General features: G+C 40.3%; 1 protein-coding gene across 1 annotated transcript in view; it reads right to left on the bottom strand.

Moving 5' to 3' along the window:
• Positions 1–13,005: 13,005 nt before the first annotated feature.
• LOC124607310 (TNF receptor-associated factor 6-B) overlaps positions 13,006–21,226 on the bottom strand; it is an 80,195-nt gene continuing 71,974 nt past the window's right edge. The window contains exons 7-8 of the mRNA XM_047139607.1: positions 19,003–19,283; positions 13,006–17,267 (exon numbers count right to left, since the gene is read on the bottom strand). Of these exons, the coding sequence (XP_046995563.1) occupies positions 16,940–17,267; positions 19,003–19,283 (609 nt within the window). The 3' untranslated portion in view covers positions 13,006–16,939. The remainder of the gene's footprint in view (positions 17,268–19,002; positions 19,284–21,226) is intronic.

The raw sequence follows: 21,226 nt of genomic DNA, 5'->3' as shown, positions 1-21,226 counted from the left end.
TCCAGGATCAGTGATCAAACTGTATCATCAGTACAACGCATCCGTATGGGCATTGAAGATAAGGTTTTGTTTGTAACATGTAGTGAGCTATGGCAAAACAAATGTGTGTCACAGGGAAGAAAAAAACCTCAACAATTCCTGTCAAGTTCCCATCACCATGTTTCTTCCTTGGACATAGTGTATGGGTGGGGCAGTAAAGCCAGTTGACTGCACGTCAGGGACCATTAAGGGTGATAACATACGCCCACACTTCTTTCTCCTTCTCAAATTTGCAAACGAAACGTTGTTGCTGCTTTGTATTTTTTTGTAGCTCTTTATTTAGACACTTCCTTACATATAGTCGCTTTTGTGTTTTCTTTTTCTGTCACCTTTTCATCACAATAAACACAGCATAAGATCCCAAGCAAAGAAGGGGATCCATAGCAGACTGCTAGCACAATGAGGAAATGTGTGGGCACGAGAACACCCATGCGCACATGCATTCTTTCCACAAATTTTGTGCATGGCTTTTTATTCCTGTGTGTATGTAATTGCACAAGAGGCATTAGGGGTGATGAGTCCTGCAAGTGTACACCTTGTTTACCTCATGTGTCAGTACCACAGTAGTTGCACAAATGTACTGTAGTGTTGTTACATGTGCAGTCAAAACACTATATGTCAGTTTAGTGAAAATGCAAGAGGTCTTCACACATGTGGAGAATGGTGACATGGTCTTTATCTAGGTGTTTTGCAATGGGAGTTCCAAAGCTGGTGTTCATGAGTATGAATGACTGTTTTCTAATCACAAAGTTCCGTATAGCAGAGTATTTAGCATGCTGCTTGACAGATTGCGTGAGTGTGGCATACAAGAATGGAAATAATATGGGGTTTAGCAATATCCCCATCACGCCATCTGAGCTCTAACCAATTGACCAATGAAAAACTAGAACTGGATGGCCAATCAAAAAATGCAATGTTTCGCCTCCGTGAAGGTTTATGTTATTAATACTGTTGTTGGTACATTGAATATTTGTCATAAACATGTAACCCTTTGTATGATTTCTTATACAATGAAGTGCCAAAGAAACTGGTATAGGCATGGGTATTCAAATACAGAGATCTGTAAACAGGCAGAATATGGTGCTTGGTCGCCAACCCCTATATAAGACAACAAGTGTCTCACACAATTGTTAGACTAGTTACTGCTGCTACAATGTTAAGTTATCAAGATTTAAGTGAGTTTGAACGTGGTGTTATAGTCGGTGCACGAGCAATGGGACACAATATCTCCGAGGTACTGGTGAAGTGGAGATTTTTCCATATGACCATTTCTCGAGTGTACCGTGAATATCAGGAATCTGGTGAAACATCAAATCTCTGACAACGCTGTGGCCAGAAAAATATCCTGCAAGATTGGGACCAATGTCAACCAAAGAGAATCGTTCAGCATGACAGATGTGCAACCCTTCCGCAACTTGCTGCAGATTTCAATGCTGGGCCATCAACAAGTGCCAGTGTGTGAATCTTTCAATGGAACATCATCGATATCGGTTTTTGGAGCCGCAGACCCATTTGTGTACCCTCGATGACTGCATAACACAAAGCTTTGACCCTTTCCTGGGTCTATCAACACTGACATTGGACTGTTGATGACTGGAAACCTGTAGCTTGGTCAGACGAGTCTCATTTCAAGACCCTGCATGTCAGCAGGGGACTGTTCAAGTTGGTAGAGGCTCTGTAATGGTGTGGGGAGATTGCAGTTAGAGTGATATGGGACTCCTGTTATATCTAGGTATGACTCTGACAGGTGACACATACGTAAGCATCCTGTCTGATCACCTGCATCCATTCATGTCCATTGTGCATTCCGACAGCTTAGGCAATTCCAGCAGGACAATGTGACACACCACACTTCCCAAATTGCTACAGAGTGGCTCCAGGAACACTCTTCTGAGTTTAAAGACTTCCGCTGGCTGCCAAACTCCCCAGACATGAACATTTTTGAGCATATCTGAATGCCTTGCAATGTGCTGTTCAGAAGAGATCTACATCCCTTCATACTCTTATGGATTTATGGACAGCCCTGCGGGATTCATGGTGTCAATTCCCTCCTGCACTACTTCAGACATTGGTTGAGTCAATGTCATGTCGTGTTGTGGCACTTCTGCGTGCTCGTGGCGATATTAAGCAGGTGTACCACTTTCTTTGGCTCAACAGTGTAATTTGCTTCTTGCTCTATAGACACACACACACACACACACACACACACACACACACACACACAAATGCAACTAACACACACATGACCACAGTCTCTGGCAGCTGAAGCCAGACTGAGCAGCAGCACATGATCAGACAGGCAACCGAGTGGTGGGGGTACAGAGAGGGTGGGTGCGGGGCGTGGGAGGGACAGCAGGGTAGGGGCTGGATACAGTAAAGTGCTGGTTGTGGGAGCTTACATGGACTAGGTGGATATATGGTAGGGCACCTAGATGCATTTGGGAGGTTAGACGGAGGTTGGGGGGGGGGGGGGTAGTGGAAAAGGAAAGAAGTAAAAAGACTGAAGTAAGACGGAGGGTGTGTTGGTGGAATAAAGGGCTTTGTACTGCTGGAATGGGAACAGGAAAGGAATTAGAGGGGTTAGGGCAATGACTAATGAAGGTTGAGGCCAGGGGGGGTCACAGGAATGTAGGATATTTTGCAGGAAGAGTTCCCACCTGAGCAATTGTCAAAAGCTGGTGTTGGTGGGAATGATCCAGATGGCACAGGTTGTGAAGCAGCTGCTGAAATGAAGAACGTCATGCTGGGTGGCATGCTCAGCTGTTTCTTGGCAACAGTTTGTTGGTCACCATACATGCGGACAGTCAACTTCTTTGTTGTCATGTCCACATAGAATGCAGCACAGTGGTTGCACCTTAGCTTGTAGAGTACATGAATGGTTTCACAGGTAGCTCTGCATTTGATGGGATAGGTGATGTTTGTGACCGGACTAGAGTAGGTGGTGGTGGCGGGGGGGGGGGGGGGGGGGGGGGGGGATGTATAGGACAGGTTTGCATCTAGGTCTCTTAAAGGGATATGAACCATGAAGCAAGGGGTTGGGAGCAGGGATTGTGTAGGAATGGATGAGGATATTGTGTAGGTTTGGTAGGCGTTGGATTACCACTGTGGGAGGGATGGGAAGGATAGTACGTAGGACACTTCTCATTTCAGGGCATGATGATAGGTAGTCAAAACCATGGCACGGAATGTAATTCAGTTGCTCCAGTCCTGGGTGGTACTGAGTAATGATGGGAATGCTCCTCTGTGGCCAGACATTGAGAGGTGGGGGGTGACTGGAAAGATAAGACATGGGAGATAAGGTTGGGAGGATAGTTATGGTCTGTGGAGGATTCAGGGAGGCCTCAGTCTATTTCGAAAGGGACTGCTCATCACTACAAATAGGAAAGCCACAGATGGCTAAAATGTATGAAAAGGATCTTGCTATGGTATGGATGGCAGCTGTCAAAGTAGAGGTATTGCTGGCAGTTGGTAGGTTTGATACGGAAAGAGGTACTGATGTAGCAATCTTTAAGATGGAGGTCAATATCGAGAAAGGTGACTTGTTGGGTTAAGTAGGACCAGGTGAAGTGAATGGGGAATGTGTCGAGATACTGGAGAAATGTGGACAGGGTGTCCTCACTCTTGATCCAGATGATGAAGATGTCATCAGTGAATCTGAATCAGGTCAGGAATTTGGGATTCCGGGTGTTTAGAAGGGATTCCTCTAGATGATCCATGAACAGGTTGGCTTAGGATGATGCCATATGGGTGCCCATAGCCATACCCTGGATTTGTGGTTGAGTATATAGTTGGTCTTGGTGACCAGGAAGGAGGCTGTTGGCTTGGAATCCGTTGGGTGTTGTGTTCAGTAGTGGTAAGGCAATGGGCATTAGGAATGTTAGTGTAAAGGGAGTTGGCATCAGTAGTGACAAGCAGAGCATCATGTGGTAAATGAACAGGAACTGCGAAGAGTCACTGCAAGATATGGTTGGTATCTTTTATATAGGAGGGTAGAGTGCTGGTAATAATCTGAAGGTACTGGTCCACGAGAGCGGAAATTCTATTAGTGGGGGCATAGTATCCGGCCACAACGGGGCATCCTGGCTGGTTGGATTTATGGACTTAAGGAAGTATGTAGAAGATAGGAGTTATATTGGTTAGGGAAGAGATATATGTAGTAATTATCAGTAAGCTGCACCAAAATTTCTGCCCAGAAACAAGCGCAGGGATGAGATAAATGTTTATCTCGCAATTTTTTTGGCCAGCTTGGTAATTTACCTTTTCTCCCCAACAATGTACAACAATGCTGGAATAGCTGTGGCGGCAATTCTGTCTTCATAAATAACGTCTATGAATGTGTCCATTTAAAAATGCAAGTTCTCATTGCATCAGGAGAAGGAAAGGAGGACATAACTCGGTAGTAGAAAGAAAACTTGCCACTTCTGCATATTTCAACTTCTACTTAACAAAGCACTCAGACTCAATTATATGCGTCTTTCTCACACCAACTCAGGAGACTGACAGAGACCAAGATGGGTGAAACAAGACAAATGAAGTAAATAAAATAATGGCTATTTTTGTTCTTCAATTTTCTGTCAGCATAGATATGATCATACATCTCCATAATAGCCTCGCCATACGGAGACAGCATGAATATTTATTTATATGTATATACCATTTAAGGAACCTAGACTACACAGAGTGTGAGGAGTGGTGGCATTGAGGAGAGAGATGGACTCTAGGGAGATATTTTGGGAATGGCCTAAGTTTTTGAGGAGAGACTGGAGATCCTGCTGGATTTCTGGAATGTGGCAGGGTTTGTAGGTGGATGAATCTGACAGATGGAGGAGTTGTTCTGCCAGGCAATCCTTGTGACACAAAACAACAGTGGTGGAGCCTTCGTCAGCAGGTAGGATTATAAGGTCAGGATCAGTTTTTCGGTGGTGGATTGTGGTTCTTTCTGCAGATTGGGATTCTTGAGGGATTTGGGGAATGATGGTGAGGCAAGGTTTGAGGTTAAGAAATTCTGGAAAGTTAACAGGGGGTGATTTGGAGGCAGTGGGCGTGGATCACGTTTGGATGGACGAGTGAAATGAGTAAGGCAGGGTTCAACATTGGTCTTTGGTTGAGTCTGATTGGTGGGGTTGGTGGAAAAAAAGTGTTTTCAATGTAGGGAACAGGAGAAGGAGAGAAGGTCTTTAACAAGTCCTGCATGACTGACTTGGGTGTTGGAAAAAAGATGAGGCCTTTGGAAAGGACCGATACTTCTGTGGGGCTAAGGATTTTGGAGGAAATGTTCAGGACTGCGTTTCAGGTCTGTTTAGATTCTGGATTCTGTGTGGTGGTGGGAGGCAGTTTTTGAGGGCGGGGTAAGATAAGATAGTTTATTGTCACATAACATGTTTTTATACAGTCATTTGATTGAGAACATTGGTGACTTGTCAGTCTTTAACCTAAGTTGTTACAGTATTTTATATACTACAGGAAATACGTCATACATACATACCTTATTATAATAAAAATACAACATTATATTTTAAATCTTTTCGTAACTCATCGAATCATTACTATAGCCTTCACACACCCATATGAAGTATGGATGTACTGAACGGGATACAAACCGCCATATAATTCTATATATAAACATGAATATACAGTGAACGTGTATACTTTGTATGTATATGGCTTCGAAAGTATACCATTTGTACTTGCATCTTTACTCCCTATTCCTATTTATAAATTCTTCTAAACTATAACATTGCTTTTTATTCATTTAGAAATTCTTCTAGACTATAATAACATTTTCTTTTTAGGTATGTGCCAATGGTCTCCAATGTGGAGTCCCCAAATATTGACCTTATCTTATTTCTGATCTTCAGAGCCATGTAATATGGAGTATTTTCATATACTGTGAGTCGGTGACAAGGTAGCATGTATTTCAATTTATGTCTAGTTTCATAGGAATGTGTGAATGTATTTCCTTCAAACAGATGTGAGTTTTCTGTTCAAAGAGAAGTATTTCATATATGAAGATGGAAGGGATTGTCATGAAGTCCAGGCTTTTGAATAGTGGTTTGCATGAATGTCTACTATTGGTTCCTGTCATTGCTCTGATTATTATTATTATTATTTTGGAGATTCGAAGGAGGTTTATTTTTTCAGCACCCCAAAATATTATTCCATATCTTATAAGTGTTATGAAATATGCGTGATATACAGTTTTCTTCACTGTTAAATCCGTTACTTTGTGTAGTACCCTCATTGCATAAACTAAACTATTTAATCTCTTCAGTAAACTGTCCACATGGTCGGTCCATTGCAAGTTTTTATTTAAAGTTATCCCAAGAAATTTTACAGAATCAACTATGGTCAGTTCTTTACCTGAATATTCTATTTGTGATATACATTCAGTAGTTTGTTTGGTCCTGAAGTGTATGATTTGGGTTTTTTCAAGATTTAATTTCATAGCATTATCTTTTATCCATTATTCAAGTTCTTGTAGAGTTTGTTTCGTGGTCCTTACTAATTCGTCAGTGTTTTTGCAGCAGACTACAGCAGTTGAGTCATCTGCATAAAGTATTGTATCTGTATTTACTTTGCTAGGCATGTCATTTATGTAATATAAGAACAGAAGTGGTCCTAATATCGAGCTCTGGGGCACGCCTGCTTGAATTTCTTTCCAGCTAGAGCACGTTTTCTCTCCCTTTTGATGTATCACCACCCTTTGGTATCCGTTTTTGAGATAAGATGAAAACCATCTTATAGATTTTCCATGGAAGCCATGGGTACCCAATTTTTGGAGCAGTAGCTTATGGTTTACTGTGTCAAATGCCTTTGAGAGGTCACAAAAAATACCAGATACACTTTGTTTGTTGTCAAGGCATTTACTTACTTTGGAGATTAGTTCATTTACAGCTTGTAAAGTGTTTCGTCCCTTCCTAAAACCATATTGGTTATTGAGAATAATATTACCTTCCTTATTGTACTTTTCTAATTGATTACATACTATCCGTTCAACTATTTTAGAGAAAACTGGGAGTATAAACACTGGGCGGAAATTTACTAAATCATCTTGTTTTCCCTTTTTGTAGACCGGACAGACTTCAGCACATTTCAGTCTGTCTGGAAAGCAGCCCTCATCAAATGCTTGGTTTATTATTTTACAGAGTTGAGGTGCAATGCTGTCACTTCCTGCCTTTATGATATTTGTTGGAATTTCATCTCAGCCCACAGATTTAAGATTTTTTAGGGATTGTATAATGTTAGCTACTTCATGACATGATACTGCAGTAAATTTAAACTCTCTTGATTCCTGCAGTACTGCATCAGGTCTCATTTGTGGAAGTAAGAAGTTATGAATTTTGTTTGTGGTTATGAAGTACTTATTAAATTCTTCACAGATGTGCCGAGTGTTAGTAACAGTATTCCCACCAATTTCTAGTTGGTAATTAAAATGTTTTGTTTCTTCAGTACCTGTTCCTTTCTTGACAACCTGCCATACTGATTTTGATTTATTTGAGGCATTAGCTATATATTTACTGTTTGCCAATTGTTTTGCTCGTTTAACTACCCGATCAAATATTTTTTTGTATTTGATTTTGTACCTAATAAATTCAGCATCACGGTTGGTTTTCACTTCCTTATGCATTTCCCTCTTTCTAATGCTAGAGATCCTGATACCTTCCGCAATCCATGTCTTACTTTTATTGTATTTATCATTTGTTGATATGAGGGGAAAGCATTCATTGAAAATGTTCTTGAATTCAGATATGAAAGTGTTGCAATTATTGTTTACTGAACACTGGTTGCTGAAGGGCCAATGGGTTTCCTTTAATTTCAAGATAAATGTGTTTATATTTGTCTGGCTGAAATTTCTGACCAATTTCACTGTGGGCCTATATGTTTTGTCTATGTATGGCAATGACATAAAAAGTGCTGAGTGATCAGATATTCCTAAGTCTAATACATGTTTTTGTGTATTCCCATAATTTTTGCTGCTCACTATATTATCAACGCTTGTGGCAGAAGTGGCTGTTACCCTGGTGTACTCAGTAAAATTTAGTGTTAAGCCATTTGTAGCCAACAAATCCTTCAGGGTGGTAACAAATCTGTTTTCGTCTCTCGTATCTTTATTAAAATCAGAACAAATTACAATCTTTTTATATGGTTTCCCTACCTGCAACCTACTTATCAGAGTTTCAAATTTCTCTAGAAATTCCCTAGTAGCCCAATATTCTGGGACATGATATATGCTTATGATTAGTAAACCGCATTCAGACAGCTCGATGCAACAGCTTTCGAATACCTGTTCCTCATTTAAACAATCAAATGTCGTTTTGGCTTCGAAGTTTTGTGTCTGTTCAACTAATATACATGATCTCCCATACCCCTTTTTTCTGCAAAAACTCGATGCTAACTTGTATCCCGAGAGTTAATTTAGTAGCTTGACATTGTCCCATTTAAGCCAATGTTCATTCAAACATATGACTTTTACAGAGTTAATTTGCCCTAATAGTATTTCTAAGTCATATAATTTGTTCATCATTTCTCCCGACACACCACCTATGTTTAAGTGCATTATGAAGCTATTTTTTCTGACTAAAGAATTTACAGTATCTATTAAACTGTCGACAAAGTTTACACTGATGTGACTTTTTACTGCAAATTTACGGTCCCTCGCTTTGTTAGTTCTTTCGGACCTAATTCCATAGGAATTGGTCCACCGTATTAGTTTCCCTGTGTGCGGGAGACAGGGTTTGACAGTTATGAGGGGATACAGAGGAGGTTTGGAGGTTGTTGGATTGTGGTAGTCCAAAGACAGCAGTAGGACGTGAACAGGGTGGAGAGTTTTTTGAACTGGCATTGTGCATGTTGCTCTAGTTCCTGGAGGACAAGAGTTTCAATTTTGGATTACATAGCAGAAGAATTTTGCAGATGGAGAGGAGGCATTGCAAGGAGGTTTGGGCCAGATTGGTGTGGTTTTGCAGGATTATGCTGGTGAGGGTTAAAGATTGGTGGAATCTGAAGAGGTGGGGGTCACCCACCACCTCCCAAAGTCCCACCATCTAGCCACAAAGGAGCATTCCCCTCATGGCTCAGTACCACCCAGGACTGGAGCAATTGAATTACATTCTCTGCCAGGGTTTCGACTATCTCTCGTCATGCACTGAAAGGAGAAATATCTAGCCCAGTACACTTCCCACCCCTCCCACAATGGTATTCCATCACCCACTGAACCTACACAATATCCTCATCCAGCCCTACAGAACTCCTGCTCCCAACACCTTGCTCCATGGCTCATATCCCCGTAATACACCTAGCTGCCAGACCTGTCCCATACATCCTCCCAACACCAGCTACTCTAGTCTGGTCACAAACATCATCTATCCCATCAAAAGCAAAGCTACCCGTGAAACCATTTGTGTGATCTACAAGCTATTCTGCAACCACTGTGCTGCATTCTATGTAAGCATGACAAGAAACAAGTTGTCTGTCTGCATGAATGGCCAGCATCAAACTGTGGCCAAGAAACAACTGCTGTTGCTGACACCCAAACCTCCATATGTCTGACACTCAGATCGGTACCAAATGTTGTGTGTCGATAGAGTATCAATCAAAACACTGATTCAATTCATGCTTTGTGCTGTCACCCAGTAGAACATGTGTAAATGGTAATTAAAAGTAACACCAGAACTATGGAGTACAGGAAAAGTGCATCTGTGAAGTGCAAATGTCAATGTCTCTGGTAGGTCGGCTGGTAAAGCATCAGATCGTCATATTAAGGTTTGAAACCTACTGATGCCTTTCTCTCTTTTTTTTTTTTTTAGCTTACACTTGGAATTGTTATATGAGAGAACATTTTTGTGACTTGTAAAAAGGACTTTTTGGAGTTTGTAGCAATGTTGTTTTGGCAGTCTGTTTTTGTTTTGTTAGTTGAAAGTAGCTAACCTATAAAGTACATTTGTATAGATAGGTGTGGTGTTGCCAATACAAATGTACTCTACAGGGGTGCTACTTTCAGCTAATGAAGTGAAAACAGACTGCCAAAAGAACATTGCTACAAACTCCAAAAAGTCCTTTTTACAAGTCACAAAAATGTTCTCTCATATAACAATTTCAAGCATAAGGTGTTAAAAAAAAAGAAAAAAAAAATCAGCATCAGTAGGTTTTGAACTCTGGACCCTTAATATGACGATCTGATGCTCTACTAACTCACCTACCAGAGACATTGATGTTTGCACCTCACAGATGCACTTTTCCTATATTCATAATTCTGGTGTTACTTTTAATTACCATTTACACATGTTCTACTGGACGACAGCATACAGCACAAACTAAATCAATGTTTCGGTTGATACTCTATCGACACACAACATTTGGTACCGATCTGAGTGTCAAACATCTGGAGGTTCAGGTCGTACCACGCAACCCAATATGACGTTCTTCATTTCAATGAATGCATCATAGTCCGTGCCATCTGGATCCTTCCTATCAGCTTTTTGGAACTGCGCACGTGGGAAAACTCCCTGCAATATATCCTACATTCTGTAACACACCTGGTCTCAACCTTCGTTAGTCATTGTCCTTACCCATCTAGCCCTTCCCCCTTTCCCATTTCAGCACTACACAGCCCTCTATTTCACGAACACACTGTAAGTATTTTTACTTCTGTCCTTTTCCGCTATCTCGGCCTCCACCTTGGTGTTCCACCCTCTCTCCACCTCGTCCCTGTACGCCATCACAAGCCGCACTTTGCTGTGCCCAGTCCCTACCCCGATATCCCTCCCACTCCCTGCCCCAGCCTCCTCCTTACTCCAATCACTTGGCTGCCTGTCCCACCAAGCTGTGCTGCTTGCAGTCTGTCTTCAGCTGCCAGACACTGTAGTCATGGGTGTGTGAGTTAATAATTATTATTAATAATTGTGGCGTATTGTATCCACCCCAAAAAAGTACATGAAATGGATAACATTAGAGCACTTGATCTCCTTTTCCCCACAGTCATTCCAGGAAAATTCAGAAAGGTTCCTAACGGGACTATTATTCATTATCATCATCATCATCATCATAATCATCATCTTGTAGCTTCCCACAACTAGCAAGGTCTGCTTGGAACCCATGCCTCTCCATCTTCTCTGGTCCACCCATCTGTCGCTACTCTGGTTCGCTCTTCTCATCTTTTGTGGACTTTTTAGCCACTTGTCACTTGGCTTTTCCCTTGGTCTTCTGCCCTCAGTCAACTTGTGTATGCATAGTTATTGCTATTGTTGTTTTCAGATTTATGCTTAAATTTCACTGTTTCTAGTATTCTTAAAGTTTCTTTCGATAAATTTTGTGTGTGTTATGATGTATTCTATTGGCACTAAGTCACTGCCACAGATGTGTAATTCAATAAATGAATACAAATATAGGTGTATAAAAAAAGGAATGGTGGTGAAGCACATGCATGAAACAACTGTGATATCTATTCACTGCATTCTAAACATGTTTGCAAGTTCAGTTTGTGTGATAATTGCTCTTTGTTAAAACTGTAAGTATCTTGCTCAGAGTTCGTAACTATTTCTTTTCCCAAGAAATGAACATACATGTAAGCAAAACATGCAGGAATGAGGTAAATGTGACAGACTTATATACGAGGGCCGTTCAGAAAGTAACCTCCGGTTGATTTAAAAAAATTCACCAAGTTAAATAAAAATATTTTAATATATACATCTTACAACTACATCTTTGCACTATTTTTCTACATAGTCTCCATAGCGATTGAGGCACTTATCGTATCTCTTCACAAGCTTTGAAATCGCTTCTGCATAAAAATCACCCGCTTGTGCCTGGAGCCAGCCTGTGACCGCATCTTTGAGCTCTTCGTCATCATCAATTCGCTGTGACCCGAGCCATTTCTTCAAATGCATGAAGAGGTGATAATCACTTGGCGCCAGGTCTGGGCTGTAAGGTGGATGGTTGATAACGTCCCACTTGAAGGACTCAAGAAAGGCCGTTGTTCTGCGAGCAGAGTGAGGACGGGCGTTATCGTGCAAAAAAACGATACCGGAAGTCGTACCACGGCGTTTGTTCTGTATAGCCCGTCGTAACTTTTTTATTGTTTCACAGTACACGTCTTGATTAATGGTCGTACCACGTTCCATGAATTGAACCAACAACACCCCTTTGGCATCCCAAAACACCGTTGCCATCAGTTTTCTGGCAGAAAAATCTTGCGAGGCTTTTCTTGGTTTGGTAGGCGAATTTGAATGTGCCCACATCTTTGATTGTTCTTTTGTCTCAGGGTTCACGTACTTAATCCAGGTTTCATCACCGGTCACGATTCTGTTTAACAATGGTTCTCCTTCGCCCTCATAACGTGACAGAAAGTCTAATGCAGAGGCCATTCTTTGAGTTTTGTGGTTGTCGGTAAGAATTTTGGGCACCCATCGTGCACAGAACTTACGGTAACCCAATCTTGCTGTCACTATCTCGTACAAGAGAGTCTTAGAAATCTGTGGAAAACCAGTAGACAACTCCGACATTGAGAAACATCGATTTTCACGAACTTTTGCATCAACTGTCTGAACGAGTTCGTCAGTCACCAATGATGGTCTACCACTCCTCTCTTTATCATGAACGTTTTCTCGTCCACTTTTAAATAAACGTACCGATTCACGGACAACTCCTTCACTCATAACTCTTGGTCCGTACACGGCACAAAGCTCACGATGAATAGCTGCTGCAGAATATCCTTTGGCTGTAAAAAACCTTATGACAGCACGCACTTCACATTTGGCGGGGTTTTCTATTGCAGCACACATTTCAAACTGCCACAAAAACTAAACTAGCGCAGGTACGACGTTCACTCGACCACGGCTTGATGCCGACTGACCTGTTGAGTGCGTGAACGCACAGATGGCGTCGCTACTCCCCCCACAACCCGCACTGTGACCAATCGGAGGTTACTTTCTGAACCGCCCTCGTATTAATAGAATAACCACAAAAAAATTAAGGATTTGAAAGTGCTTTAATTGGATAAACAATATACATTCAATATCTACTATAACCCAACCACTTTCGTAATAAACTGGACGGCATAATAGTGATTAATACTGGTTAAAATGATGACACCAGTAATACATATATTCTAAAAACAATGCAGTAAAATGTACATTACAAAAGGATGTTGTTATTGCACTCTGGAAAAGATCCCACCCACAAAATATAATACTGACATTTTAAAGTGTATATAACATACCTCATAATGCAAAAATATAGAATCTAACAATGTTTTCCTACTGATAAAATAGTCTCTCATTGCTTCAAGAATTTAGTTAATGGTTTTCCACAGTATGGTAGTTATTTGCACTTTTGAGTAATACTTTAAGAAACTTATGTAATTAAAAAAATAAATGATATCAACAACAATGCTTGCTGTTCTTAAGGACACAGACTGAATCTTCACAGTGCCTGTTGAGTTTCAGCAGCATGTGGGAACTAATACCCTGAAAGGGGGGAGGTCATGGGGATGGAACAGGAGAGATCTGAGGCATCAGTCAAAATTGTTAGGTCCCGCACTTAGGAACATAAAAGTAAATGCTGCTGTAACACTGTATTGGCCATGTATGACACCATATGTAAACCACCATTGCTTTTGATTTGAATTATTCCCATATTCACTATGGGTGGTGACATTATCCAAATCTAAAATACAGTCAAAGAAAAACATCCCAGTACACCATTATAGGTTCCTCAGTGACATGATAATCAGATTATTAACTAAGTGCAAAACTTTTCACCCTAGTAATTATACAACAGACCATGTTACAGAAATCAATGGAAATGACATCACAAAATGGAAACACATGCACTACATTCTGTGGTAATGTTCATGCAACAGACAAATATACTACTATTGTATTTAGATAATAACAAGTACAAAAATGTTGTAAACAAAACATTAACAGACAAAATATTCAAACTAGTCATAAGTACGTGTTTGCATTCTGTCAAAATATGGCAATACATCACAGAACAACAATACACAGGTTTTGACAAGTTTTAACAATCACTCAGCTCAAGTGGCAGCAGATTAGAACTTATGAGTTTGTATGCTTTGTGGAAGGCAAAAATGGTTGAACTCTTGTGTTGCTCCCAAGAATGTTTTGAGCAATGTCAGAATGACTGCAGCTATATACAGATTACAAGGGGATCCATTTTAAAGCAAGTATAACTAATTGAACATACCTAGTAAGAATACGAATTTACAACATAAGTCTCATCTTTTTTGGTGTGACACTTTGCATATGATCTCTGCCGGTGGAGTCCATGAACAAGTCTGTAGTAAACTGCTAGTCCAATGCCACAGCGCCGATTGATTTTGATGAAATTTATCACAGTGTATAAACACATTTCAACATCAAAAACAATTGTACACTAATATGCCATGAAAAACAGCAAATGACAATATTTCTTGCAGTTGTTTTGAATTGAGTCAACTGTGGTATATTAAAAATGACAAAATATAAGTTATGTTTCTGCACCAAGTCAAAGAAATAATATTATGTACAGTGGTATATTTACACATAAAGTATGTCAAAAACAAATCAAATGTGATATGTAAATACTTTAGGAGTAAAGGAAGGAATTCGTCAAATAGTTTGCGTTGAGCTGCTAACAGGCACACAAAATAGAATAAAAACTTGTTAGCTCTCAGATGAACCCTTTTTAACAAGTTCAAGTACACACACATACCACACACACAAGTGCACACCTGTGCAGCTACATTGTGCCAACTGAATACCTATGCCACAAATGCAGCTTGGCAGGAGTGATCTGTTATATCAGGTGGGGTAGGGTTGGGTTGGGTAGAGGGGCGAAGAGGCGAGAATTGGAATGACGGGTTGTGGAGATGTAACTTGTGGCTTGGAGGGTGGCTGCAGATGTGCGGGATAGAAATGCAGGATGAGGAGGTGGCATGTCCATGGGCTCGGAATGCGACAACGGAAGCCGAAGCTGGTGAGTTTGTATGGTGCATGACAATGTCAAAGTGGAGGCATAGAATGGGAGGGGGTAACAGGACTGAGGAAGAGGAAAGTTCTGGGTAGAGGGTGTGCATGAAGTGGTTTAGTGGTGATTGAGGCCAGGAAGGAAGGAAGGAAGACAGACAGATTTAGTTTAACATCCTATCAACATCAAGATCATTAGAGATGGAGCACAAGCCCAGACTGATTCCAGGATGGGGAAGGAGTTTGACCATGCCCTTTTGGAGGAATAATCCTGCCATTTGTCTACAGTTATTTTACAGAAATAATGAAAAAACTTGAATTTGGATGGCCCTTTGTAGATTTGAATCATTGCCCTCCCAAATGTGAGTCTAGTATTTGAGGATCTGAGGGTAGAAGGATTACGGGAGTGAAGGAAGTGCTGAAAGGATAACTCCCACTTACATTGTAAAAAAAAGAGGTGCTGAAGGAAAATATCCAGATGGCATGGTTTGTAAAATAACCCCTGAGCTCCAGCATGTTGTGCTAATCAGCATGGTCTGCCTCTGGGTGGTCAACTTTGTTCTTGTCCACAGTTTGTCGGTGGCCATTCATTCTGGTGAACAGCTGGTTGGTGGTCATATCCACATAAAATGCTCTGTAGAAATTCCAGTAGAGCTGATGGCTGATTTCATAGGTGCCCTTGCCTCAGATGAGACAGGAGAAGCCTGTGACAGAAGTAGAGTAGGATGTGCTAGGTGGTACATCCTATACATGATCTTTCCCATCCATCCTGAAATGGTATTCCTTCGTCCAACCAACCTACACAACATCCCTGTCCATCCACATGATACTCCAACTTCCAGTTTCTTGGCACAGAGGTCATATCCCTGTGGAAGACCCTGAGAGCAAGACCTGCCTGATTCAACTACTTATCGATTTCAACTCTAATCTTGTCACAGGCTTCTCCTAGCTCATCAGAGACAGGGACACCTGTGAAAGTAGTCATGTCATATATAGGCTGTGCTCTAATTTCTGCAGAGCATTGCCACTGCCAAACTGTGGCCAAAAACAGCTGACCATCCAGTGGTGGAACATGCTACTGAGCACAGCATGCTGTTCCACAACCCCTGCCTTCCCTCCAGCTCCAGCTTCCCTGAACTAGGAAGATGGGAGTTGTCCTTGCACTCCCATAACTGTCTTGGCCTCAATCTCTATTAATTCAGTGCATGCACACCCTCTACTCAATGGCTTCCCCTTTCCTCTATCCCGTTAAAACTATCAGTCCCTGCCTCCATGTCATTTTCACTGTGCATCGCACTAACTCACTGACTCCAATGCCTGTGTGTCGCATTCGTAGCCAGTGCACCTGCTGTCTCCCTCTCCTGAATTTCTATCCTGCACACCTGCTGCTACCATCTGAGGCACCAGCTACCTCTCCACAACCCCTCATCCCACTCCCACCTCTTTCTCACTCTACCCACCGCACCTGACACAACCGCTCACTCCGGTCCATCAGCCGAACTGCAATCCTGGTATTGTGTGTTCAGCCAGCACAATGTAGCTCTCTCTCTCTCTCTCTCTCTCTCTCTCTCTCTCTCTCTCTCTCTCTGTGTGTGTGTGTGTGTGTGTGTGTGTGTGTGTGTGTGTGTGTGTGTGTGTGTACTCCAGCTCATAAAAGTATTCGTCTGAATTCCAGCAAGTTTTCTTTTCATTCTTCTTGTGTGCCTGCCAACAACTCAATGTTTCTACTATTTTGTGAATGGTCTCATTTATGCATGAAGTATATAAATGCATCAGACAAGTACCAGGTGAATGGCCATATTATTGTGTTCCATGAGTGCACCTGATGACGGTCAGTCAGTAAACTGATGAAATATTGCACATGCCTATCCGGCTTCTTGTCCAAGGTTCCTTAATGATCTACTACATTGAGGAAACCTGAAGAATCACATTAATTACACACTTTGCACTTTTATTTTGATGGTAAGTGTATCATTATGTATGAATCCAGCAGACATAAGCTCTGGTATTGAAATAAATTCTGTGTATCCAAACCCTCTAGGGTTAATGTTTTTTGTTGGCTGTTGAAATGCATCAATTTCAGGCCTAGACATCATGGTTTCTTGAATGTGTAACTGTGAATCTTTCATATTGACCAAGCGAAAACTGATTCTTCCAGTGAACGGCCAATCTAAGCAAACATCATGATCAGTCTTCATAAGATGAATCAACAATGATAAGTAATTGTGATCTTTTGGTGATATATTGAGCCGAGCACAAAACCTGAAACAAATAATTCTGAATTATAAGCTAAAAATGAGATGACAATCATTATTTGGTTCTGACATTTATCTATATAAAATGGAAAATTCACATGAGAAAATTAAATAATGTAAATAATGTACGAGACAGAATTGCTGGTCACCACATGCCTTCAGGAGATGAAAAATTTATTACTGACAATAGACACACAAGGTGTGTGAGAAAAATGAGACTAACAACACTGTGAGCAATCTGGCAATGCTGTGTTGTTCTACTTGTGTAGACTGGTGTGTTTATCCCTTCCAGAAGCTCAGTCTGAGTTTCAGCTCCGTACAGCTAACATGTGATTCTTGAGAGTGCCATTAGTGAAGTTGTGTTTTGTTGTGTGCTATGAAAATGGAACAGTGGAATTTAGATCAACCTTAAGCAATCAAGTTTTGTGTTAAATCCGGGGAAACTGTGGGTGCGACCTTTGAAAAGTTGAAACAGGCTTATAGGGAATATTCCTTATCAACAGCACGTTTTTTGCTGGCACAAATCATTTCTGAAAGGCCAAGAACATATTGAAGATGAAGCTTGCTCAGGGAGACCTTCAACATCAAAAACCGATTAAAACGTTGAACGTGTGTCTGCTCTTATGAGATCAGACTGATGTTTAACAATAAGTATGATGAGTGATCTGTTAAACTTAAATACTTTCAATGTACATCAAATTCTGACCAAAGATTTGCACATGCGAAATGTTTGCGATAAACTGGTGCTGAAAAATCTCACAGCTGAGCAAAGGACAACTGAAGAAATGTATGTGTTGATCTTCTTGAAAGTACTGCCAAAGACCACGAATAATTCAGTCATGTGATCACAGGCAATGAAGCCTGGATTTTTGAGTATGATCCTGAGACAAAGCAGCATAGTGAGGGGTGGCACACTGAGACGTCTCCTCAGGCAAAAAAAGCTCAAATGAGCAAATCTAAGATTAAAAGAATGCTTATTTGCATTTTTACAGCAGATGTATAGTGCATAAAAAATTTGTTCCTCCAGGACAAACTGTCAACAAAGTGACTTATAAAGCTGTCCTCGAAAGGCTCATGAAAAGAGTGAATCGAGAGAGATTGGACATTGCAGACAAGTGGATGCTGTATCATGACAAACTTCATGTCACATGGACACTTCCATCTCAGAATTATTTACCTAAAATTGCATTCCTGTTGTTCCATAGCCCCCTATTCACTTGATCTGAGTCTTTGTGACCTTCTTTTACCAAAATTGAAAAGTGTATTAAAAGGATGTCATTTTCAAAGAGAACTTCAAAAGAATGAGACCGACGAATTAAAGGTCTTATCAGGTGAAGCTTTCTGGCACTGCTAGACAGGAAACAACAACTCTAGCAATGTATAACTGCCAAAGGAAACTACTTAAAATGGGGACCACAATGTTACTTGAAAAATAAAATAAAAACTTTGGTAGATACAAAATCAGTTTCTCTACTTTTCTCACACACCTCATATATGAAAGCTCATGTACTATTCTACCTTTCGGGACTATCGGTTCCTTCATCTTTGAGAAGAGAGGGATAGGTTTAAGGGATAAAAAGGAAAAGCATGGCACTTGGACATCAGGATGACAGGGGCCCACCTGTTGTGAGGATTAAGGAGACAAAAATTTATTATGTCTTAAGTAAGGCTTAAAGTGCAAAACAATACAAAGGAATTTCAAAAGGAAAAAAATGCAGTGGGTGAACATAGTGATTTGTTACCTGTATCCATTGGGTGAAGTGTAAAAGCTGGGGCTGTAAAGGAAATAATGTGCAGGTTCTCTTTCCATTGTGTTCAGCTCTTTACGAAACTCAGGGATAGCCCACAACATGACACCACCACAGTGTTTACGACAAATTTCTTCGAGGACAGCACTTGAATTGCTGACATGTTGCTGCAGCTGCTGCTTGATGTTAGACAGCTGTATTTCATGTTCATTGTACTTCTGTTCCAGGACCACAATTCTACCAAATAAGTCACGTGCCAGTGCTTGCCAGGTTTCCTAAAAATCATAAGTGCACTGCAGTCGACTCACATACATTTGCACATGATCTCCTGTATTTTTTAAAGTCAATATTAAATGTGAACTGTAGTAATATACATGACTGATATGATTGTGTGAAAGTCATGATCAAACACAGAATTAACCTTTTAATACTCTGTACGGATATCACATAATATCTTGTACCAGTAGGTTTGAAAGTTGCTCTATTGAGGGAGATTCACAGGACTACCACCATTTTTTAACTGAGAGATGCATTTTTCTTGAAATAATTGTAAGGAAACTTATGCACTATTAATCAGTTGCAAAACATACCATAACATTTTTGAAGGCTTGAAAAACATAATGCTTTTACAGACATGGTCTTACAGAAATTGACAAGCTATCACATTCTTCGGACCTAAAACTGGTTCCACATCTAGTTAACATGAGACAGTTTAAATGAAATGTACGAGGTATATTTGGAAAGTAAGGTCTGATTTGGAGTGAAATGGAAACCAATGTGAAAATCCGATGGAACTTTGCAAACAACATAGAGAATTGGTGGAAAGCACAGGCCGCTGCTTTCTGTGATGAGGATACTGGAAAGTTTGTACAACGCTACAACAAATGTCTAAGTCAGAGAAGTGACTATTTAGAGAGGTAGTTGGAAGGTGGGGGCTAACTGTTGTGAATAAAAAATATTTGATTTTCACTGTGGTTTCCATTTTGTGGCCGATCGGACCTTACTTTCTGAACAGCCCTTGTAAGTCATGGCACAACCTAAATTCTGAAATTTAAATCAGTTTAGTCAATCACACGTTCACTACATCATAACCATAGTATGATGTGGAATTTGTTCACTGAGCAAAATTTATACACACTTGCCAAAACACACATTCACATCACTACACGGTGGTGGTTTCCAGATTTTTACTGACTACTTAGCAATGCTGAAATATTCTTTTAAGGTATAAAAAGAGCTGCTAATGAGAAAAACTTTAATCTACATTTGACAGTGTTTCTGCTGTCTGATATAAATTTTATTTCTGAGGGTATACTGACAGTTCTATAGCTGGGTATTTCATTGAGTCCTGTGCCAAATTTAGATTAACAACAGGAAACTGTAGATAATCAATTCTTCTATTACTATAATTTTTTGTATGTGTGAATATACTGTATTTGTTGTTTTCAGACCCAAATAGTTTGTTGGAGTGAAAAGCTGTGGTTAATATTCCCACTTAAATTGACATTTATAAGATGTAAATGTATGAATCTGGCAACTAATTTTATTACTTTGTCTTGTAAAATAAGTACTTTTCACCTAAGTGACAAGTTATCCACAAGTGTGTTAAATTATAGATTTTTCTGCCCCATAGTTGGCAGTACTCTTATGGCAAAAGCAGTTGGACTTAAATGCCCTAGCAGGGCTGTTATATACAGTCTTTCCAGTTTAAGTTTTCTCTGGTACCACACCCAAGAACTGGAAAGTTTCTACCATGTTATTATTTCTTACTTGGTACACTACTTAACCCTGCAAGTCCCACCAATAAGGGGAAAAAATAATTTTAAAATTTTTCACATAATTAACCTTCATTACCACAGTAAGCAATGAATACAAGAAGAAACTGGCAAAAAGTAAACAAAAATTGTTTTATGGGCGTGGTTCCACTTTGGAACCACAAGGACATACAATTTTCAATCACCCATCATTTTGGGTAATATATTTGAAAGCAAATTCACATTTCTCCTTGACACAATCCCACGTCTCAAAACTTCCATGAAGTCTGAAACAAATTATAGTCCCAAATAATAAGCAAAAATGGGCCTAAGACTTAATAAGTTTTGTATCAAAACCATATACTGCCCCAGTGATTCCAGTAGTACAGCTCAAACTTACGTTACCCTAACCGATACCCTTGCTTTCACTGACAGTGATCTCCTCAACACAGCCATTACACATT

The sequence above is a fragment of the Schistocerca americana genome, chromosome 3 (genome assembly GCF_021461395.2).
Source record: "Schistocerca americana isolate TAMUIC-IGC-003095 chromosome 3, iqSchAmer2.1, whole genome shotgun sequence".
In the NCBI taxonomy this organism is placed as follows: Eukaryota; Metazoa; Arthropoda; class Insecta; order Orthoptera; family Acrididae; genus Schistocerca; species Schistocerca americana.
The sequence above is the reverse complement of the archived record's forward strand: the minus strand, read 5'-3'. Positions and strand labels throughout refer to the sequence as shown.